The sequence below is a fragment of the Electrophorus electricus genome, chromosome 14 (genome assembly GCF_041902795.1).
Source record: "Electrophorus electricus isolate QZ-2024a chromosome 14, ASM4190279v1, whole genome shotgun sequence".
NCBI classification, from domain to species: Eukaryota; Metazoa; Chordata; class Actinopteri; order Gymnotiformes; family Gymnotidae; genus Electrophorus; species Electrophorus electricus.
The window spans coordinates 11,309,494-11,335,000 of record NC_137510.1 but is presented as its reverse complement, the minus strand read 5'-3'; the positions used below and the strand labels follow the sequence as shown (position 1 = coordinate 11,335,000).

Below are 25,507 nucleotides of genomic sequence, written 5' to 3'. Positions count from 1 at the left end.
CGTACACATCTATTTGAATAGACCGTGGGAAATTGAGAGATACTTTTATCGTTGAAAATTGACACATCTTGTTTATTTGGGGGATTTGTTCACTTCTTTCAGTAACGAATCTCCATTACGTCATGTGGTATAACAGGGCTGTCCACAACACCAACTTATCCACGTGTCTGTAACACGACAAAGTTGTGCACAGCTGCCCACGACAGCCTACACACCCACACGGATCACGGGCAATCATATAGCACACATGAAAAGCTTATACTCGAAACCAACCATATTTTAAATGGCCTACCACAAGGAAAGGTGCATAGTATAAACATGCTGACATTAAAATATTTTGTGTAAGAGTGTGGGTGGATGGCGTAGGGGTATTATTATTACATATTAATTTCCATTATTTTATTGTCCACCTTAGCATGTGCCTAAACACTCGTTAAAGCAATAAGCAAATTGGAGACAACACTGATTACCCAAGGCAACTAAAGCATTATTTTTAAATACAAACCTTTGAAGGCGTTCGGATCGATTGCGCAGGGATGCAGACTTCCGAGTGGTCGTCGTGAATCTAGTTCGGCACTCTTCGCGGGAGCTCAAGGCACTAAATAGGGAACCGCACGCTGACGTTTCACCAGCAGCCACACGCCGAGAGAAAGCCTATTATAACATACATCACAACACCTTACAGACACCGCAAGTCCAACTCACCGTGCTTGTAGCACCTGTATATAACTTCAGGGGAGTCTTTGAACCAGAGTAACAGCATGCTGCACGTTTGGCTTTTAAAGTCAATATATATTCATTTGGCTTCAATTTAATGCATGAAACAATTTTGGAAGACGCTTCTCGGCTTATATGAGATCTTCGCTGTGTTGGGAATGATGTGGACCTTACACGACAGTATTGGATTGCTTTTTTTTTCCTGTTTGTCATTCCAGATTGGATTTTCTCTGCAAGGTAAGCATACTGTTCGAAATGCAGACTGATGGGTTCTGATCTCACTCTATGTTCTTATTCGTTTAACGGTCCTAGATTAAATTCCAATGATGTGAACGGTGCATTAACTATTACAATGTTACACGCTTTTTAATAGATAAAATGTGCGTGTTATTATTAACATGGTATCATACAACTGTTGATTTCGGAGAACTCAGCCAGAATGTTTCCTTCTTTGTGAACGAACATGGTTTCTTTGCCAACTCCTTAACATTAAACGTATGGGAATAACTTTGAAGGGACGCCATGCGCGACTTGCATTTCAAGTGGTGGATCTGCAGAAATGGGGTTCGACTGTAGTTAAACGTACTGCGGGTATTTTTCCCCTAGAACCACGGACAGTTGTATCGTTGACTGCTTCATGAAAACCGCAATGCTAGAGTCACAAAGTCAATATCATAACAGGTTTTTTTTTCTTCACAACGATAGGCATTCATAATCTTTGTAGTTTTAACAGCAAACTCGGAGGCAAAATAGATACGAGAAATGATTGTAAGACACCGTTGTTTCCTCTAAATCTATTCTTCCGTGTGCGAAAAATCGCTATTTATAGGATGTCCAAGCAATTCTAATAAGTGTTACTATATAGTTGAAATTATAATGTATAGGTAATTCACTCTGCGTTCCATCTGCAAAAAAAATCCTGTATTTTAACCAGTTTGAAAGGAGCATCACAGCATCACAGAATGTACTCTAAATATTCGGTGGCTTATTTATCGCCACGTCTGCCTTGCAGGAAAGTTTACAGATCTACCTTCCAACATCACAGCAAGGGAGGGACAGAACATTGAAATGGCATGTGCCTTTCAAAGTGGGACATCGTCTGTTTACTTGGAGATTCAGTGGTGGTTCATACGCGCTCCCGAGGAACCAAGTACAAGGGAAGAGGATGAGGAGGACACGGAGGTAATCATATTTTAAATAATGAACTAAAAATGCTACAGTCTTGTAATAATCACATATTATTATTTAAATGAAGTCTGCTCGTTGATTTTGATTCACAACCCAGCCCACGCGTACTCACACGGCGGTCAGTATCACTGCTGAGAAAAGGTTCTCGCACTGCACTGAAAATGGGATCCTGCATTTAAACTCACGGGTATATCAAAATTAAACAAAAGGGGATGATAAGTTAATTTCCACTATTTTCCGAATTTCACAGTAACATCATTAAGTGGTTATAAATCATTCCATAAAAATATTAGACTACCGATGAATTCTGAAAACTGATAAATCAGGTTGGTTTAGTTTAACATAGAGTTTTCTAAATGACTAGCTATTAAAGTTTTTCTACAGCTATACAGTTTATATATATATATATATATATATATATATATATATATATATATATATATATATATATATATATATATATGAGAGAGAGAGAGAGAGAGGGCTTAATATTCTTCTGGTCCTATAGAATTGCTGATACTAGTTTCATTTTGAAGGACAGAATGTTAGACTGACATATATCTGAAGATGGCATCTTGGGCTCTGAGCACACTTGTTAGTGATGGTATTGGCTGAATGACAACAATGCCTGTCTCTGACAACACTGTCCTTTTGTATTTTCCAAAAGGAGTTGCTTTTGATGCAATCATGACAACAGAACAGGCACACAGTGAAATGCAGCTAATGTTGCATGTGTGACAAGTTACATGTTTGTAAATAATACAAATTTAACTCCGCTGTCTGACTTGTGTCACAGTATGTTTGAGTCATGGTTTGCATCCTTACAAGTAAGGCATAGAGCTATTTAACATTGTCACAATACTTTAGAATTTGAGAGAATGCTGTCGCTTATTATGAGATTGCTTTGAGTCGTAAATGCCTTTTTGTACTACCCTGGCGTTGCCGTCAGTTTACATTTACACTACTACTGCTAAGCATTCATTCAATCTGTGTGTATTTGACAGTTTGTCATCACTGACATCAAACACAGGAATGCTTCCTTTGATAAATGCTTTCTCCTTTATTCTGCATAATAAAGAAAAGTGGGCCCTTTTTCTGTCCCACCCAGAGAAAATCCACTTGGGTTTAATACCACTATTACTGCACTATTGTCACTCCTCATCATACATATATTGTGAGGGCTTTGATCCACGGCTTCTATCAATTTTGAATGTGGAATGACAATGGCTGCTGTTTTGTATGTGGCATTGTTCACTAAAACTCATTCTTTACTGAGGAGCAGACTTCAGATGACAGCCAGGTGGGTCCCTGGTGAAATGAGGGTATGACAAAAACACAGATGGAAGAGATATACTTAAAAAAGCATTCTCAGCAAGTTAGCATAATAAGATTGGTGACTACAGCAAATGGGCTTTGATAAATTACACCGAGCACTCACCTCTGAAGGGTGTCCATTAAAAATCTGAATGTGAATTTCTGTTGAGTATAGTGGGAAAACGCTGGGTGGGCTGCAACATTGGCATCATTGTGTTACAGAATCAAATATAATGGATTTCATCTATATCCAGAATCTCTGAGCATCGATTTATTACATTCGGTATTATTACTGACAGACTATTTAAAAATGGAAAGTTTCAGCACTATTAAATAATTATGAATGAAGAATTAGTCACCTTAGTTTTATTACCATGTACATAGGGGTTCACCTTTTATCAATGTGGGGTTCTGTTTGATACATGTTTGATATTCAGGTGCTACCAATATCTCTTTCTCTTAATTCCACACAGCAAGGTACCTGAGTACTATTGATATGGAAGTGTCATTTCCCATTTAAAGAAAAAAGTATTAAACAGTGCATATATTTCAGAAGCAACAGTTGTTCGATGAATTTACAAATTGATACAGCAGTGTGAAAAGACTAACAGGTCCACCAAACAGAGCTGAGAAGCATCTTAGTGTGAGGAATTTTGAACAAAGAGAACACCATGCATTATGCAGCTCTGATAAGGGCATGTTAAATGTATTTTTCATTTTTACCAAGTATTATTTAAAGACTGAAAGCATCTGTTCCATTTCAAACCTGTATTTAACTTAAAAAAAATTAAATATGAAATACCCACAATTAAATACCCACAGATGCTTGTAGAGGAAAGACACATGAGTGTACTCATGATTTATGTGTTAATATTCATTAATACCAAGGCCATGTCAGACTACAACTCAGGAGTGTGTCCAGTTAACCAGGCTGAATGAACAGCATAATAATTTGAACACACACACTGCTTGGGCATTATTCAAATTCCAGAAATATTCAGTAGATTTTTATTTTTTTTTTTACAGATATGTGTTCCAAAAAGTATCAAAGCACTAAGTTCACCATAAACTCCATATTCATTATCAAATGAATAAGTCACAAAGTCACATATTTTCCACATCTCCACTGTAAAATGACTAAATTTCTAGGATTCCTTGATGGGTTTAGATTAAGAAAGGAATTATATTGTTTAAGAGCAATGTAAATCTTAACCAAAACAAGAATCCCAGCACACAACTCTATTTGCGACATAGCCTCTATGGCACATTTTGAGTGAGTAACAGGCAAGGGACTCACTATCCAATTGAGCATCTAAGTGTTTGATTTGCGCAGTTGCCCTCAGAGATGGTGCAAACATTCAATACTGCCATGTGGTTGCATATTTAAAAAGATGCACCCTTCTAGTACTGTTATGAAAGAAGAACTGCTATGTTCGTCACTAAAGTGCATGGAAAGCAAGATGGATGTGGCCAGTGTTGACCCAGCTAGTATCATTGGTCCATGCCAAAGATGATCTAATTTAAAGAAAATTGCCCTATGTTGGTATATACTGTTATACTGGAAAGTATAACATTGAAAAAACATTGTAAAAAACATAATGTTTGTACCACATGGTTATGGTGGTAGGGGAGGATTTTTTATTTAAGTAATCATTTATTTATTTAATCAATTTATTGGCCAGGTAATATATTCACATTTTGATTTAAGGTTTTTCCAATGTGCACTCAGATCAGAAAACTATTATTTAAATTGTTAAATAATGGAGAAAAAAAATTATGAAAATACCCAGTATGTCCTATTTACAAAGATAGTGGCTATTTGGCTATTTCATTTAGAGTGGAAGCTCTTCATAAGTGCAGGTTCACACAAACTTTCTATGGCTTGTGCATTCAGCCTAGTTGCAATATTTTTTTTAAGTTCACTCTACCAGACAGACAGATGAAGACAATACTGTTGGCAGCTCAATGAAAAAGCTTGGCTGGTCTCATCGACCAGCTCCTCATTAAGAAGACACATTGATAATCATTGTGATGTTGCCCTGATCATTCTGTTACCTGCAGAAAACACTGCCCTTTTATACTGATCTAAGACTAGTTTCTTCCTTTAAAGCAGTAATGAAAATCATTGTAATAGACAACATATACCTGGTCGTAAATGGCTTACTTCCATTCTAAGACTATTTCACTTTTGAAGACAAAACAAAAGTTTTGAGGAAAAACTAAATTAAGTACACTGTGAAGATGTTAATCAATCCATGATGGTAATTCATGGATATTAGTAACGAATAACTTTGGAAAACACCTATATTAAGCATATGTTTTCCATCTACTATAATCATTAAAACTACTGTTTTTATGTAAATCTCTCATTTAAAAAAAGCCTGAACTCAGAAAATAAATATATCATTTCCTATTTGTTTAATGTTAAGCTGAGCTGAATTTTTAAAGTTAGAAATGAAATAAATGTAATAAAAAAGATTAAGAGAAAGTATCGCTATTTGGCATCCCAACATTAACTCAGTGATATGCATATCCCCTGGAGACTACATGATGACAGAATTGAGAGTCATGGGTATTGGCTCACACTCAGTTTTCCATTAGTTATAAATACTTAGCGGTCTTCATTCCCAGTGGACATTTGTAAAGGAATCGATGTCATGGTCTTTGAAAATGGCTGTTAATAGAATCTGAATTAAGAACTGCTTTAAGATGAGGATGTAATTTGCACATGGAGACATACTTTAGAATTCTGTCATAGACTGCAAGAAAAAAGAAAAAAAGAAAAAGTGTAAGAGCAGCAAAAGGAGAACACGCAGCTATTGTTTATGGCTTTTTGTTTGTTTGTTTGTTTGTTTGTTTATTTCATTTTCAGCATGTATCATTTTATTGTACTACAGTAGTTTCATAAAAGGGCTCTAAGAAAAAATAACACAGAGTACATCTGACCTTTCAGTCCTAGACAAAATAATTCTGGTGAATTTTAAAAAGCAGTACATAAAATCATGAATATCTTCTGTATTTCTTAGATCATACACACTTCAAAAAACACTTCACTCCAAATTATTTGGTATGAAAACAAACCCTTCAGTAACCATTTAGTAGCAAAAACACCTTGGTGAGCTTAGTAATAGCAAACAATCTGCATTGTCACAAAAGACCATAGGAATAGATGACAGTTCACGCCAGTCGATAACAGCAATAGCTATGGATTGGGTTTAGACGTGTAAGAAACTATCAAATGAAAAATGCAACTGCATGAACTCACTGGCTTTGCCACAATGTCAAATCTCTAGTGAGCCCTAAGAATATTACGGCCAAATTGCAGTTTACCAAACAAACATACAAACAAAAAGAGAGTTCAGATACAAAGTCTTATGCATAAATGCGAATACTTGTATTAGAAGGCTGAAATGGTAAAAAGAATGGCTGGCAAGGAGCTGTTCCTGATTTCATCAGTTTTTCATTTAGTCATAACTAACTGCTGATAGCTAAAGCAGAATTAATTCTCAAGTGAACATATATATATATCTGAACTGTTCAGTTCTAGAGGTGATTCTAAATAAAATGCCTTAAAACTCAGTGGACTCAAGTTCATCCTGCAGCAGGATGTTGACCTGAAGCATATTTTTTTTCTGGGTCAAGTGGAATTTTCCTAAGTGGCCAAGTTAATCATCCGAATTGAACCCCACTGAGCATACATTTCACTTACTGAGGCCAAGACTCGAGGCAAAATTGCACAAAAGTCCAGAAGCTGGAAATGGCTGCATTACAGGCCTGGCAGAGCATCAGAAGGAAAATGTCTGATGGTGTCTGCTGGTCCCAGATGTCTGATAGTCATCAGCTGCAAAGAAACCAAGTACAAAACATGACAATAATATTATTTGTGCAATAACATCTGCTGCACTGGTATGATTTCCATATGATTAATTCAATATAGAAGTAAATATCTTCTAATTAATGCTGACATGCTGTAGTTAGTCATTGTTTTCATTTCAAATCCAGTATGCTGAAGCATAGAGCCAGCAACATCACTTTCCAATTATTTACAAACAGCACAGCAAGTATATTAAATAACCTGATAATTGTTCTTAGGTGTTTGATGAGGTGTGTATGTTTAAGTATTTGGTTATTTTTGGATATATATATATATTTGGATATATATAGTGAAACATTGCCATAATTCCATGTTGATCCTTTTCTCCCTAAAATGTTTTGCTGTGTTGCTGCAACATTCTGCATAACTGATTGGATCTGATTGCTCAAAACACAGGTGGATGAGACCTTTCAGCCACCTCCTAAATGCCATGATGTTCGACCTTAATAAGCAGAAGAATTGGCAGCATGACAGAATAAATATTAGTCCTGCCTGTTGTACAAAGCTCAAGGTTTTCTTTGGTGCATAATATGTAAACATCAATAAGTGCATTGGCATTAAAGCCTCATTTTCATTGACAGATAGCCCTCATTATATATAAAACTCTATCACAATATTGCCCATATGACGTACAAAACAGCATAATACTTTATTGTCAGTATTAGATTGTCAAAAGTACATACATGCCAAGTGAATTGTAATTATTATCAAATTGCTTGCTTTCTAAATGTAGCTAAATTAATATTCTGTGGGTAACTAATTTTTCCTGAAAGAAGACCAATAAGGATCAATATGACTGTGTTGTCTTATCTAAATGCATGAGCAGTGTATGTGACATATAGGCAGCCCTAAATTGTCATGACTCCGGAGACTGGGAACCTGTGAGGAGGCTTTGTCCGTTTTTTTTTTAATTTTTATATATATATATATATATATATATATCATTCATACTGTTTATGGACAGGCACCCAACAAACCTTGACTTTGGACTAAAGAGAAACTGGCGACTCACAGAACAGATCTTTGTGCAATGGCCATGGTCTTGTGACAAGGCAGATTGCAAGAAGTTAGAGAGAAAGAAAGAGAGAGAGAGAGAATGAGTGGACAGATAGATGGAGGGGAGGGGGATTCAGTCAGAATGCTGTATGCAGTGAAGATGCCAGCAGCATAGTCCAATTCAATTTAACAGATCAAAATAAAAGTTGTTCTCTTTGAAGAAACTAGGCATGAGGGTATCCAGTTAGTGAATGACATGTGTGAAAATGTGTGAGCCCATGTCACCCTGTGAAGGAGAGTTTGAGCTGCCAACTTGATTAACACCAACCTTGAGTTCCAAGTAAAAGAAACATTAGAAAATCTTCATTTCTGGCCTGTCAAATATATTTTCTTTGTGCCAAATTTGCAATCAATCTATTCTGTCTCCAACTGTTCACATGTCACCTGTTGGGAGACTCCTATTTTGCTTCAGACTCCTATTTTGCTTCATTCTGAAATAAGGCCAGAATTACTTGAATCCAACTATCAGGATAATCAATATTAAATTCCATAAAGGATTAGAGGAAATCATTCAAGAATCATATATAAGAGGAAACACATAAATGCCTGTAGAAAGAATTTTTGTCTACATTTTAAGAAGAGGACATGGCCCATTTCAATCCTCTAGTGCAAATAGAAAATGTTTGCCCAATAATGGAACTTCGCCACACACAGAGAGCAAGTGCATTTGTAAAAATCAGATCACTGCATTCTGCTTTTGTATACGTCATGTTACTGAAAAAGCAATCACATGAGTAAAGCCAGTAAAGAGCTAGTTTGCCAAAATCGCAGACAACTAGCCATAAAATAAGCTAACAATGATGCATCATCAATATAAAATGTTATCATGATTCAGTATATTTGAAATATTTTGGTATGATGCAGAATTATTTATGTGCTTCTTGTCTCTGTCCATCTGAGACAGAGGTTTCCTTGCTTCAGCCATACACTGCCCTGTCTATAATCACACCCACCCCAAGGCAAATAATTGATGAAGTTATTATAATCTATTCTAACATTCTATTATTCAAGCAAATGAATTAACACTTTTAAATTAGCATTTGTACACCCTTGGTACAGAGTAATCCACTGAACCCCCCCCCCCCACCACCACCACCACCCAAAAAAGGTCAGAAACTCTTGTACCCCATATAATGAGACCACAGAGGAGAACAATGCTATGTGCCACCTAATTCTACTACACTGCACCATACCACAGACTATTTGCTATAATGGGTTGAATTAGGAGCCAGTTGTGACTCTTTAGAAGAGAGGATCATGGACGTCTGCCCGGAGCAATAAAGAAGATGAGTGGCGACACATAAAAGTGGCAGATTAGATTAAATACAGACAGGTCTGCTTGATGTGTGGGATGACTTTGACCCCCTTCTGGGTTTAGCCTTCTGCCCCCTTTGTGTGCCAGTGGGTCTCTCCTTTCATTCCCGCCATGAAATTAAATGCAGTCAGTCAAGAGGACTCTGGCTGACATATTCTACTCAGATGGAACTGCCATACTGTTTTGATTAAGGATGCCGATTTGGAGCTGTAATTGCTACAGCTCCTTATTGTGTGAATGTTGGTTGCAGAGGAAAAGCATGTTGTATTGCACGGAAGCCACTGGGTACTAATTATATGGTATTATGGGGTTTTTGTGGGTTTGGAACAACTGTGTTGATGATCATTGTTGAGCTTTAGGTGTTTGAATAATATTTCTTAAAACTACAATGTTTTTGTTTAACAATGTTTTCCTTTTTATTATTTAAAATCTAATACTAACAATATTTAAAACTATGCCAAAGTGGAATTTGTTTAGCTATTTTATTATAAATAAGTCTTTGTAGAAACGCATGTATATTTGAATGTATGTACTAATGTATTTTGGATATTTTGTATGAATATTTTGGAAAAATGTTATGTTGCCACATATTTAATTCACCAGAAAATGCTCTTAACACAGGGTTAAACATTATCACCTCTCAATGACCTGATACTAACTTAATTAGGATGCTTCACTATATATTGCTATTGCTGTTGCTAGTGCTTTAAATTTGGTCTATTAAAACTAATTTCCATTTGTTTATAGCAATGTTAAAGGCCACATAGTTCTCCTGAGTGCTGGAAAATCTCCACACCAGATTCTTATTGATAGTATTCTCATACTTTTGTAACCTACTGAAGGTTTGTACACACATTTTCAGCCAAAACATATGGAAATAAGACTGACATACCAGCATTTTGAGCTTCCACTCATGTATGAAGAGGATATTTTAGTATTGGCAGTTCATTCAATACAACATACAATATATGACTTTAGGAACCTGAAGTAACCACTTTGTTTTAATATAATGCCAGTACACAGACTATATTTCAGACTAAGAACTTGAAAATTTGATGAAGCTGAGGTTTTCAATAAAATAAATACAAAGTAATATTTATGGTCAATAAAAACTCAGAAAAAAGTTCTTAATTAATTCAGTGGAGAGCAATGATATTCCAATGAGAAAAAAAAAAAATTTAATGGCTACTTCGCTTTTTGGAATCTTATATACCACACCACCTTAGTAATGATAATTATAGCAATAACAACAATAATAATAATCATAAACTGAATGTGCTGTGCCTGTGACACACAGTTCCAACTCAAAATCCCTTTGATTGTATGCCAGAGAAATCAGATCAAGTGGCAGGAACCCACATCTTAAAATATTCTTGTCCTTCCCCAACATGTCCTGGTACTCATGAATAAGACATGTCCCAAGGCTGCGATGAAAAAATAATGAGTTAGTCACAGGTGAAACTATTCTTCTCTGTCTGGGTTCTACATGATACCAAACATGATTTCCAACAATAGGAAGTTCAAACTCCAAGCCTGTGGTGTCCCTTTGGTGTATGGTTTAATTTTAGCCCTGTTTAATATAGCTGATTCTTCTAATAATGTGGTAACTTGGAAATTGCAAGGTCGTTCATTAGTTGAAACAGATTTGATGCACGGAAGAAGTGTAACTGTGCTGAGGTCCAGTTTTACCAATGTACTCTGCAAGAACAAGAAAAAGAGCTTTAAATGCCTGGAGCTTTATGCCTTTATATGCAAAGGTTTACTGATATTTTTGATTGGCCACTCAAACAGAATATTAATTTTGGAAAAATCATGTATATGCATTATTATGCTGTTGCTGAATTAGTTTATGCTTTTTTTTTGTATAAAGGAACACTTTATTCATGAGTTTTGGGGAATGTCTCAATGATTGATTTACTTTTTCTATGAATATGACTTTCATTGAAATTAAGGGGAATTTTAAATTCAATGAAGTCAATCATGTTTATGTCATAAAATGAATCTTTTATGAATACATATGTGATTTTAAGAAAGAATAATAGAAGTTTCACATTCACCACACTTTGTACTGACCTGCAATGACAAACTTGTTTTTACAGATGCTCATAGAAGCCCTGCTGTGCATAATACTGACTTCCTTTTGTGAATAGATAGTGAGGTCAAGGAACAGTGAAGACATATATAGGGACAAAAAAAAAAAAATGCTTCAGGGAATGATTCCAACCAAAGCGACTCAGAATCTGTGAGAAACAATTCATTTCACGCTGTCAGTCATGAACAGACAGAATGTCTAGTTCAAGGCTGAAGCCATCAATCACATAATGTACCTCTCCCACAATATTTAGCTGTGAACCATATTTGTAGATTCTGCATGACCTCATTCAGGTTTATCAGTGCACCAATGGTGGGATGCACAGACATAACACTGCAGCCACTCCCTAGTAATTAACTAGTTAATTATTAGTAATAACATTGCTCACTATTTAAATATAATTAAAATCATATTTATTTCAAAGATCACAAAAAATATAAGATTTATAATAATCAAAATATAAGTCAGGCAAGTTGTGTCTCACTGGTCAGAAATAGAATTTATTTTGAAAGTGAGAATTTATTTTTGCCAGTATTCTCGGAAGCCCACACGTTGGGTTCTCTTATCTACATGCTTTATTAATTGAAAAATTAATAGTGCATTTGGCTAGTGGGCTTGTTATCCACAATGCTATTTTGTAAACTATAAACACACAATTATAAAAAGTTTTAGATGCATATAGATGAATTCTCATGTATCTTGATGACTTCTCATAAATGCAGTTCATTTCAACAGAACTTTACTGAATGCCCAGTCTCATTTTGCAGCATGCCAATCCATAGCTAACTGGACTGGTTACATCATGGTTATTTGTTATTGTTGTTTTTGTTTTTTTTCATTAACCATTAAAACTCAATTGATTTTCACCCAATTGAAATTAGACTGCATGAAAACATCCTTTGCACCTTATTAAATCTTTAACATACTGGGCAGCAATGGCATTTGTGCCTATTCATATTTCTATCTGTATAAACTCTCCATTGTCTATAAAAATTACATTTAGATTTAAACCATGAAGTGAGGATTATGTTTTCAATAACACAGGATATACATTTTCTTACAATATTTATATTAGTGATAGACATCATTCAGCATTTCAACTTTCAGTAAATTCATGTGTTCTAGTAAGTTTACATTAGTTGGCATACAAATCTAAGTCCTAAATTAAATTTATGAATAAACTCTGTCTAATATGAAAGAGTAGATGTATTTATGTAAATATGTAAAAGGTCTCATTAAATTGATCCATGCATATCAGATTTGTAAGCCATGTCATACCCCAAAGTCAAGTCAAGTATTCCTTTATACTATACCTGAGATAACAAATATTCCCTTATTCTATGCCAGAGAGAACATGTATGTGGACATGCAATATATGGACATGCAATTAACACAACACGTGCATGTGTGTGAAAATAAACACACACACACACACACACACACACACACACACACTCACACACACACACACACACACACACAAAATAGCTCTTCACAATAATTTGGCTATTAACAAAATTCATATTATTTGAGTTAACAAGAGGTACTAAGGAGTGAGTTACATTTTTTTCCCATACAGCCCTGAATGCTTTGGAAGTGTTAGAAAGTCCTGACAATAAAAAGTCACACATTTGAGAATGAGAATGAGAGTACGTTTGACGGATTGAAGATCTCCTGACAATTGAAAGCAAGCTATTGGCGGAGTTCAGATGGTGAAAAGAGGTATGCGTTATGTTATGGACAAAGCTGAAAAAGTTTAGTATTGTACCTGTCCTTTGAGTTGAATTAGTGATCTGATTAGTATATTATTTCAAACAATTCTGGAGTGAATCAATTGTGCAGTATTAGGATCTAGGGAGTGAGAAGGCTTTGCTATTCTAAGCCTTAGATTATGGCTCCTGAATGCGACCACAATTTTAAAAGAATAATTAATATAATATCCTTAAAATATCATTAGGTAAAATTTGTATTAGTATTCCCTTTTAAGTCAATATCCAATATCCCTTTTAATATCCAAATTACAACAAATCCAAACATATTAACACTGGCACTACATTAACATTCCAGCATAGTAGTACAATGCTGATCACAAAAGATTATAATTTTATCAGCACAGATAATTGTCATTAACTCTACATCTTGATGTGTGATTACTTGGCAAACTACTTAAGTGTATGAATTAATGTAATTAGCTATTATTTTCATTATTTTCAAGTCCTGGGCTGCCTCATCTTCTGTAAATTGAGGCTGTGTTGTGAAATGTGCAAATGCCGACACATTTGTTTTATTACAGAGAGCCCTAAGGTCATTAACAGAGAATGAGAGTATGTTTTGCACATGTCTACACAAAATTCTCTACTCAAACTTGGCTGTGTGCTGTTTTGGATGTGATTTATCTAGTCCAGGGGCTGCAAAGCCCCTAGCTCTACCATTTTAATGCTTCTGTGTTCTAATGTGCATACGTAGGACAACCAGTGGCAATTAAAATAATAATAATAATAATAATAATAATAATAATAATAATAATAATAAAATATAAACTTTTCTTGTTTGGAAAAAAAGCTTTAGAAAAAAGAAATACCTTCTAAGGCTGGAGATATATAACTTGCCTCTTGGAATTCTTCTTTGCATCTGGTCGTGTCCTTGTTTGGTTTTAAATAATACTCTGTATTCTTGCTAAAAGAGGGACAATGACTTATAGATATGGCAGTTACAATTCATTGAAGTGAAGTGCATGTGCTTCATGAACATGGCCATTTGTGGATACTATGCTTGTATTTTTCCATACATTATGCTCCTTCTGTGACATAATTTAGCATTTAGACCTTGGAGACTCATTAATTAAGCAAAATAAAATGATTATATGGCCACTATAGAATTCAATTTCAGTGGGTAAAGGGAATGAATAGATATTCTGAAGGAAGGGCTTTATTGAAAAGAGGCAACAATCAGAAGTTGTCCTTCAAAAACATTCAACATTTGCTAGCTACATGGTCAATGATGTATATAAATTTCATACAGAAGCTATGGTTTTACGTAAATAAACACTTGACATCATTATCTTATATCCCAGTTAAATACAAGGAATAAGGATTGCAATTGGAAATTCATTAGATCACAATTAGGTAAATTGTACTTCTAAAGCGTGGGTAGCTACTATAGTATACAACTGAATAGAAAATTCTGTAACGCTAATGGAGATAAATTATACCATGTAAGAGGATATGGGAACAAGTAAGACAAATAAATAAATAAATAAATATATATATATATATATATATATATATATATATATATATATATATATATATATATATATATATATATATATATATATATATATATATACACACTGCCTGTGTATATATACTGCCTGGCCAAAAAAAAAGTCACACTCTAATATTTCGCTGGACCACCTTTAGCTTTGATTACAACACACATTTCATGTGGCATCATTTCCACAAGCTTCTGCAATGTCACAACATTTATTTCTGTCCAGAGTTGCATTAATTTTTCTTGTATTGATGAGGGGAGATTTGGACCACTGTGCAAAGTCTTCTCCAGCACATCCCAAAGATTCTCAATGGGGTTCAGGTCTGGACTCTGTGGTGACCAATCCATGTGTGAAAATGGATTCACAATTAGAGCCCAATGAATCCTGGCATTGTGAGCTTGGAATAGGCCTGTTCCATCAGGGAAGAAAAAATCTATTGATGGAAAAACCTGATCGTTCAGTATATTCAGGTAATCAGCTGACCTCATTCTTTGGGTACATAACGTTGCTGAACCTAGTCTTGACCAACTGCAGCTACCCAGATCATAGCACTGCCCCCACAGGCTTGTGTACAGTAGGCACTAGGCATGATGGGTGCATCACTTCAGATGCCTCTCTTCTTACCCTGATGCACCTATCACTCTGGAACAGGGTAAATCTGGACTCATCACACCACATGACCTTCTTCCATTGCTCCAGAGTCCAATCTTTATGCACCCGAGCAAATTGAAGCCGTTTTTGCTGGTTAGCCTTACTGACAATTGGTTTTCTTAAGGCTACACAACTGTTTAGTCCCAGTCCCTTGAGTTCCGTTCACATTGTGTGTGTGGAAATGCTCTAACTTTCACTATTAAACATATCCCTGAATTCTACTGTTGTTTTTCTATGATTTGATTTCACCACACATTTAAGTGATCACGGATCACAATCATTCAAGATTTTTTTCCGACCTCCTTAGATGTTTTCTCTGCTTGATGCATGCCAATAATTTGATCCTTCTGAAACAGATTAACATCTTTTCCATGACCACTGGATGTGTCTTTCGACATAGTTGTTTAACAAATGAGAAGCTACTCACTGCATCAGTTAGGGTTAAATAACTTGTTGGCAGCTGAAACATAATCACCCATGCAGTAATTACCTGTTTGCTTAGTTAAATCCAGGTGGTGACCTTATATATAAAATGTCTTTGCTATCCTTTAACCCCTTTTCAGTTATCAGTTTCTGGCCACAACTCCAATCTTTACTAAGCACTAGCAATGACAACACTGCTGTTCTTGAGAAATTAGAATCAGATGCTCATCCACTACTAGGATACTACCATACAAGTCTTAATTAATTTTTTGGCCTTCATGTCAGCAGCTTTATTTTCTTCTCATGGCCAGTTTATTGTGCTTGCTTGGTATCTGATGACTGGCATGGCATAGGATTATGCCTTTAAACATATTACATACTTTGACTGGACACTATTAGGTAAAATTTGATAGTACTGGGTTGGACCCACCTTTGCCTTTAGAACTGCCTTAATTATTCATGGAATAGTTTCAGCAAGGTGCTGGAAACATTCCCCAGAGGTTTTGGTCCATATTTACATGAAAGCATCATGCAATTGCTGCATATTTGTTAGCTATGATGCTGATCTCCCATTCCATCACATCCCAAAGGCATTCTACTGGATTGAGATCTGTGGAGAGTGGTGACTATGGAGGCCATTTGAGTTCAGTGAACTCATTGTCATGTCTAAGAATCCAGTTTGAGATTATTTGAGCTTTGTGAATTGTTGTGTTATCCTGCTGTAACCATTAGAAGATGGGTATAATCTGGTCATAAGATCATAAAGGGATGGACATGGTCAGCAGCAATACACAGGTAGACTGTTGCATTTAAATGATGTTCAGTTGGTATAAAGTGTACCAAGAAAATATCCCCACATCTTTACACCACTACTACCATCCTGAACCATTGATACAAAGCAGTATGGATTCATCCATTTATGTTTACACCAAATTCTGACCAAACCATTTGAATGTTGCAGCACAAATCAAAACTTATCAGACCAGGCAACATTTTTCCAATCTTCTATTGTCCAATTTTGGTGAACCTGTGTGAATTGTAGCCTCAGTTACCTGTTTTTAGATAACAGGTGTGGCACCCAGTATAGTCTTCTGCCGCTGTAAACCATCTGCTTCAAGGTTTGATGTGTACTACATTCAAAGATGCTCTTCTGCATATTTTGATTTAACAATTTGTTATCTGAATTATTGTTGCCCCTTCTGTAAGCTCCAAAGTCTGGCCATTCTCAAAAGGTATGTTCAGACAGAGATCTGCCACTCACTGGATATTTTTTCTATTTTTGGACAAGTCCCTAGAGATGGTTATGTGTGAAAATGTAATTTTTTTATTTTATTTTTTTTTTTTGCAGAATATAAATAAAAAACTTTGTCAATCAATGTTTGTGTCAAGATCTCAAAAGCTAAATAGAAATATCAATAAAGAAAGTGTTATATAATCACAATAATGCTGTGAGATAATACCACTGATGTGCTAATTTGTAACCACAGCATATCTCACTTTATAGCAAAGCCTTAACTAATTATATCAACTGTTTAGACTCTCTTTTTACCATCTTCAAAAGATAACTGTGCTAGCAAGTTCTCTGTCAATCATTTTAGCAGACTCTACTCTTAATTGGTTCATGACCTTGTTTTAAACCACAAAGAATCCGATGCCCTTGTGTTCATATTCACTCCACTGAAACTCCTGATAATTACTTTAGCCTGGTTTAGACCTAGGGTTGCCATCTTTTGAAGCAAAAACTCTCCTAATATTCCAATAGACTCATCACCAATGCGTCTTCCACTTTTACTTTGTATTTGACCTGCTGACTTTTGATTGGTCTAAAATTGTCAGTGGGCAGGGGTTGTGAAAGGAGTGACAAATATAATTGCATTGCTTGTTCAGTCCCCCCCCCCCCACCACCACCATATTATAGGAAAAAAAAGACAAATGGAAGTAAAAAAAAAAAAGACACCTAGACATACAGCCCAAAAAGCAGACTGTTCGGATTAAAACTGAGCAAGCAACAACCCTATGCCGACCTTAATCAACAAGATGTCTTTGAGGACCAGTCCATGTGGCACTCCTTTTAATGTCTGTTAAAATCAATGATGTATATCTTAGGCAAATTTTAGATTTTGGGATTACGTGAAGGGGAATTAATTTAGATTTTGTGGTGTTTTAAATGTTTTAGACATATTCTTTCTCCACTGGTTTGTCTATATTAAGCTACAAAACAAACACTGACCAACCAGCCATGTATTGATGCAGGTACAAAACATGTACAAAATACACTAAACATGGCAGGGCAGGGGAATGGGAAATTGTTTTCTCTGCCATGGCCGCTATGCTGAGCCAGCCACTATTTTGTTTCAGCAGCTGTGCAGCTACACGGGGTTAGTGACTTCCTGATGTCTTCAAGAGCCTGTTGGTAAACATTTTAAACCTAGAGCCATTCAATAGGAGGTCAGCACACTCAGGAGTTATCCCAGCAACAATATGGCTTAAAGTTGCTTTTATTAAAGATTTGGTTTCAGCTACTGTTTTAATATTGGAAACTTCTTAAACAGCGAAAAATGGCTTATGGCTTGCCATCTGCTGCTGTGACTGTTCTAATGAACCACTAACAATCCGTTTAGTCATTAAAAAAAGAATGCCTTGTGCCAAGTGCATTCTGTCTACTTTCCTCCCTTGAACAATTTTTTTTTTCATCTTAAAACTGTTCTTTAGAAACGGTTAAAACCTGAAGGCAGTATTTTATGTTTGTGATGTTTCCCTTGAACTTTAGATGGAGCTGATACCAGAGCCAGACCCAGATGATGAAGGAACTAAAATCAGTGTAAGCATGGTTACATAGTACATTGATGCATGAAAACCAGCATGACAGCTATTTTCTCATATCCTTGTAACAGTAAGGTACAAAGAACAGTAAGTGATATATTGAAAATTATTTAAACTTTGTTCTTCATTTCCTCCACAGACAGTCAAGGTCCAAGGCAATGACATTTCACACAAGCTACAACTATTACGTGTGAGCAAGAATGATGAGGGGCTCTATGAGTGCAGAGTCACTGATGCCAACTACGGAGAACTGAAGGAGTATAAGGCTCAGGCCTACTTGAAGGTTAATGCTACAATCCGTAGAGGACTCATCAAAAAGACCTCTCCCCTGCACCTGACAGATAAGAAACCCCGTAAGAGCAGTTCAGCCTTTGGTCAAGACAGCAACAGCTCAGACCATCGCTCCCAATCCACCTCTACGTCCCAGGCATCGCAGTCAAAACCAGTCAACCACAGCACAGGGTCAGGTAAGTGTGGCTTGCAGCACAGCTTTTCAGTCAGCTCAGATTAGAATTTGTTATGCATGTGTGCATAAAATAGTCACAATGGTGTATTTGCATTTGTACACATATGGTGCAGGCAAAATGGATTTGTAAGTTCACAATACCCACTGCCCCAGAAAGCATGAATTTCAGGTTGCATTTTAAGGTCACTTGGAAAATGTATTTCGTTGTTTGTTAATGAAAGATTGCAAAGAGATTGTAAAAAGTTATTTCTCAATGGATTCCAAAACTTCTAATAACTTGAATGAGAAGAAGATGAGAGAAGATGAGAATATTTATTTTTATAAGTTGCTGAATCTATAAGTTGCCCATTGTGCACAAGATAGATGTGCTCTCTGGGGTCCCTTGTGTAGCTTGCAGTTAATGCTCTCACTTCTCTATGAGTGCAAGGCCTCAACTCAACACTGGGGCCACCTCTGACACAACAGTCCAATCCTGTAATCATAGCCCTAATCACTATTACATTCCACCACAGCTAAAATAAAATGATAATTTCTCATGGTTCTCTTACTTCACAGTCTTTGCAATAAGAAATGCATTTTAAACTTTTAATATAAATGCAGTTTATTAGTCAAGTTTACGCATTTGTTTCTTTGTGGTGCAATAAATAAAAATGTGTTTTCATTATTAATACATACATTACAGACTGCTTCTCATATTTTTGCAAATGCTTAATTCAATAAATATCAGTGCTGATTAATTTATGCAAAGTTAAACTGAGTCAAAATTATTTTTTCCTGGGAGCTAAATTTAACTCAGTAGGACTTAAAATTAATAGTTTCATCATGAAAGTTCTCAGCTGGAGCTTCCATGGCCTGCAAGCTAGCCTGGCTATAGTCACATGATTTTCAACTTTAATTTAAAAGTAACTTTTGAAAGATAATAGGTTTCATAATGATCTTTATATGAACTGAGCATAACACATAATGGAAATTATAGGAGTGCCTGTAAATGCCTTTATAGGCCATACTAGCATCCAGAAGGTGCCCTCACTCTGTTCATTAGTCTAATGAAGCAGGTGATGAACAAGGGTGAGAATCATGATGCACATTTATTGTAATGTTTAGAAACTGCTGTCTGCCTCAGCACTGAAATTATTATGAATACTCCAGAATGTAAAACTATGCGGTTGTAGATGGCTTTTATCAAGCAATGTCTATCTTTTAACCTACATAACTTCTGATATTTGAACAAATAATGAGACATAATTCCTTTGTCCAGTGTGGCCCAGTCTGTCAAATGCTGCACATGTAAATGTAAATGGTGAGATTTAAATTCAGTCAAGTCAGAGTGAATGGCCAGGGATGGTTTTTATCTTCTTGTGCATGTACATCTGTCTCAGCTCTATGAGGGAATGGCACATGTAGACTCTGTCATTCACAGAGCAAGTGGAAGGTTGGGGGTGGAGAGGTCTTAATGGAACACATTTACACAGACATTTGCATTTAAAACAATGGTTGAAAAAGTGCAGATTTTAGAAAGAAACACATGGGTAAGCTTGGTAATATTAATTGTGGTCACAGTAATAAAGTGGACATAAATAGAAATTATATTCATTATTATCATGGCTGTGTCTTGAGCTGAAGCACCCTGAGCACTTTTAACTCTACCATGGTAAGCCATCTACAAGATCAGCGAGTTATAATTATAAAGCTGATATTCTGAGATGAAAAGTGACTCTCTTTATAGCTAATTGGACAGAGCTGGTTATAAATGTATAGGTTCTGAGAGCATTTCATCCCTGAGTAAAAACAGGAATGATTAATTATTCTCCAGAAAGGGGAGGAGGAGATGGAGGGAAGCTCTAGCTCAGTGAGATTGCTTCTCCTCAGTGATGCTCCTGTTCAGCTGATCACTGTAGGCCAAATAAAATTTGGCAGGGGGGAGTAGAGGATCATGAGCATCTATCTCTCTCTTCTGTTTCTGATATTAAACTTGGATGAGAGAGACTCCCAAGATGCTCCTCCTTTAAAGAAAAAAAAAACCCTGCTGTGCTTTGTCTGATAGAAGAGTCCCGTAAATGTCACAGTGATTTACCAGAAATTTCAGTTTCCATTTCTTCAATGTTGCCATGTTATTAGGGATTTTATGGCTGAATATACAGCTCTCTCTCTCTCTCTCTCTCTCTCTCTCTCGCTCTCATTATCTCTATCTCCCTCTCTCTTTCTGTCACTCACTCACTCACTCAGTCTCTAACTCTCACTTTCTGTTCTGTAGTTTTTACAGGTGCGTAAGGTAATGAAATGAGAGTTTTTTGGCTCATCTCTTGCAATTTCACTGTTCAAAACAAGATTAGAAAATTTAAAGAAATACTGCAAAATCAAAGATCAAAAAAGGTGTGCCCACCTTTTAATGGAAATTAAGCCTTATTGATACTCACCAAGCTTTCTACCCTAATAAATGCAGGAATTTAATTGCCTATACTTCATGTTATGATTATCCCGATGTAAATTCATGGTTGGTTGCTCCAGTTTATGTGCTCTATTAAAAAAAAAAAAATTAATTTGCTGCTTCTCATGTAAAATTTAATAATCATTCATAAATCTTTTTACATAACATGTTAGAAAAATGGTAAACATGCTTCTGTGAAGCATTTATTCATTCTACAGATCCCAGTGCATTCCCTCAGTTTCTTGCTATGATCTGATCCCTCTGCTTATGGAAGATTCAATATGCTGTATGTAGTAAAAGAGTGGAAGTGGGTTTTCTTACATTTAGTTATCATCCTTGGAAAAAAGGCTAGCCTCAGAAGTAGTGAGATATTGTGAGATATTCACATTGTGAAGACTTCATAACAATCAAGAAATAGTGCAACCCCACCAAGAAAAAAAGATACAAAAAAAGGGAAGAAAAAGACAACCTCTAGAATGCAGAACCGTAATAGAGAACTGTGAACTATTTTCTGATGTTAAGTAATTTTTTTTTAAACTGGCATGGCCATTTGTACAATGTACAATGTAAGTGTCCTGTTCAGTAACCTGCTTTAATTGCCAGTTCCCTTGAAATGGAATATGCCAATATGCAGGAGATGGGTTAAATTAGATTAACACTTCCAATGGTTAAAATCTTATAAATGAGTCATAGCACATTCTGCTATGTTCATGCAGTTAGATAGAACTCTTCCAGTACAGCCTTTGCTACATACTCAGATGAGTTCCAAAACCATAACAAATACAACTCAACATGCTTTACTGTGGTGAAAGGAGCCAGAACTCCTTTAGGAAAAGACAGCAACATGACAGGTTTGGCCAGTGGTAGACATATTCCTATTCAAGACAGTTCAGTGTCAGCTTGCATTTGGCTCTGCAAGTCTTCCTGGAGAGAGTGACAGAAGGGCTTTTATATTTACGTCAGGGGAGGGGATTTTTTTCTATGTTCCTGCCAGTAGAAATAAGTGTGAGTATCTATGCACAAAAATTGTTAGCAAACTAATTCTACGCCACACCTATAATATGTATTCTTGAGAATTCAGATCTGAAAAGGATTTCATAATATGTATATGTTATGTGGTAAACATACACGTTTGTAGGTGTAATAAGCGCGATAACTGGAAAAACACCATGTCCTTCACAATAATTAATAAATGGTGGTTGTCTCTGTCAGCTTTAAGATAACGGATGTGCCTGTAATTTCTTCCCCAGGTAACAGGATAGCTACAAGCTATGGACTTGCTATCCTGCTTTTTGCCAGTGGCTGTGTGACAGTAGCTTTGCTATAGTTGGTGACACTTTTTCCAGTTTCACTGTTCTTAAAGCCAGAAGAAAAATCACCTTTTTTCCATGGAGGGTCGGCCTAGTTGGCTCTTACACAAAACCAGTATTTGCACCCAGTATGGTAAAATAATCTATACCACAATCACTTTTTCTTTCTTTTTTTCCAAAAGCTTCAGAAGAAATCTCTTATTGAACATGTGTTCATTATGATGAATGCAGTATAGACACAAAGGATTATGGGCTAACTTTCACCCATGTATTATTATTATTTTAATGTATTTTTTGTTTATACCCAGCTGTGAATTTAATATAACATGCTCTAAAGTTTGGGAAGAATTTATATTTGTGTAAAATATAAATATATACATACAGATACAAATATAATGAATTGATTTTAAACCTTGGACTCTGTACAGCTTGCATTCATTCTGAAATATTATGTGTGCAAGGGCACTAAGGAAAATGTGAACATCGCATTGACATTGAAGTAAATATTGTGGCTGGTTAGATAACAGAGTACCTGCTTAACTATGTGATGTTCTAAGTTGTTTAATCTGTTTTAAAATTTTCTGATTTTATTTGATGCTGACTGGTCTTGCTAAAATGCACCTGCACTCTTTTGTTGTTGTATTTTTTGTATATTTATTTACTTGTTTATTATTTTATTTTGTAATTTTGCATAATAAATGTGAGCTTATTTCTGTTATTGGACTGTTATTCTTGTTGTGTAAACTGAAGAACAACAAAATGTTGTTGTTTTTTTCCACACATCATGTGCAATATGCATTCCTTTAGTATGCCTGAAAACAATGCTAGGACATGTACCAATTAGTCTACAACTGATTACTAACTTGCTCACAACAGTGGCAATTAGCAAACTTAATAAATACAATATTTCTTTATTTAGAAAAGAAAGAGACAATAGATACTCAAATCAATCAATACTCAAATCCACTTTTCTTGGTCTATGAATTTCTTATACTCTTAAGCATAAGGAGACTCTTAGGTGCATTTTGTCCTATTTCTACCATCTTGAATGTGATTTGATGCTGCTTTTTGACTTCTCATTTCCACAGTCTTGACTGCCTGTTTCAAAAACTCATTATGCTGAATCATTTAATTTCTACCATGACTAGATAGATTGATATTTTCACCCTGCTGTTGGAATTACCCTATAATATACATCCCTAGCACAAAATGTCTTTGTCAATGTAACAACAGAGCCTGAATATGAAAACAACAGAAAAGTACTCTGAAAGACAAATAATGCACACTCAAAGATTGAAATCAGTCACAAACAGCAATGTCAGGGTATATATAGATCAAGGTCTCTTGGAAATTTACATTATACATTTATGTAGCTGTCTGTTGGATATTTAGCTTATACATTTAGGTCATTGCTTTACCTGATATTGTTTGATCAAAGACTGCTGTTATGGTCAGAAAATATATATAAACTCCAAGTATAATGACAATTCATTTTTATGCAGGTTATCATACTGGCTAAGGATTACATTTCCCTGAAATATTGTACAGTAAAGAATATTTCATAAGATAATCAATTAAAATCATATGTGCTTTTTAATCAAACATGATTCAAAAATAAAGAACGAGGGTATTTTCACTACCACTTATTGGGAATGCTTACATGGCATCTTCCACATGATTGAAGTGTTAAAAATGTAATTTATGAGGAGGCAGTCACAAGTTAACAAGTAGTAAACAAATCATTAACATCAAACAACATCTCTGAATAAATTTCATAATCACATTTGGACATGGCCTTTTCATCATAATTTCTCAGTGGTATATTTGCAGCACTTAATGGTTCATCTGACAAGAAAAAAAAAAGATGTGCATATATAGCCATTATTTCTTGGTAGCTATTTCTTGGTGTCAAAAGTATAAACAATGTTTATTATATGTACATCATATATAAACAATGAGCACACAATAAAATTACTAGGAGGCACTTTACATAGTAAATTGCATAACTCTCCAATTTGCTATGAAATTATTGCTTGCTTATGGTTGACAAAAACACAAGAAGACAAGTATTTTTTTCAATACGTCTCAGGCCTGAATATAGAATATGGATATGTACTATCTGCATAAAGTCACTGTAATTTAAGCAAGTAGCATGATTTTCTTCTTTTTATTCAAAACACAAATATTTTGATACATTGTTCTCAATTGCATATGGAAATGTTTGTTGTTCAAATGTTCTGTTATCAGTAATTTCTGGGATTTCATGTTCTTATCTGTCATCTTGCCATTAAAATATTATCAAGTGGCAGCTGGAATTCTATGGGTTTAGCAAGACGTTTCCAAAGTGCTGCTGTCAAAGATGCCGCCTACTGAACATATGGGTATTCCCCTTGGATCAACATCATCTTGAGAGGTGAATTCATTATTCCATGTACTACAAAATTCCATACTGCAAGAGAGATACCCTATCTCGTAGATATTCTTATCTGGTAAGGAAATTAGAAAATAAAATTAATCATATGGAAAGTGATTCTCTCATGATTTTGGAATTCCTGAGTCATGTTATGAGCTACAAC

At 35.5% G+C, this 25,507-nt stretch overlaps 1 protein-coding gene across 1 annotated transcript; it reads left to right on the top strand.

Annotated features, from left to right (window-relative positions):
* Nucleotides 1-354: 354 nt before the first annotated feature.
* Nucleotides 355-23,649, top strand: vstm2a (V-set and transmembrane domain containing 2A). Its single transcript, XM_027005904.3, has 5 exons — nt 355-954; nt 1,730-1,899; nt 18,675-18,725; nt 18,867-19,194; nt 22,872-23,649. The coding sequence occupies exons 1-5, from the start codon at nt 819-821 to the stop codon at nt 22,946-22,948; spliced, it is 762 nt and encodes a 253-aa protein (XP_026861705.2). The 5' UTR covers nt 355-818; the 3' UTR covers nt 22,949-23,649.
* The last annotated feature ends 1,858 nt before the right edge of the window (nt 23,650-25,507 follow it).

Bases quoted from the DNA above. Each gene is read 5' to 3' on its own strand.
- vstm2a (XM_027005904.3), top strand. From the start codon at position 819: ATGAAACAATTTTGGAAGACGCTTCTCGGCTTATATGAGATCTTCGCT. The intron at 955-1,729 runs GTAAGCATACTG...TCTGCCTTGCAG, and splicing joins GATTGGATTTTCTCTGCAAG to GAAAGTTTACAGATCTACCT. The intron at 18,726-18,866 runs GTAAGCATGGTT...TTTCCTCCACAG, and splicing joins ATGAAGGAACTAAAATCAGT to ACAGTCAAGGTCCAAGGCAA.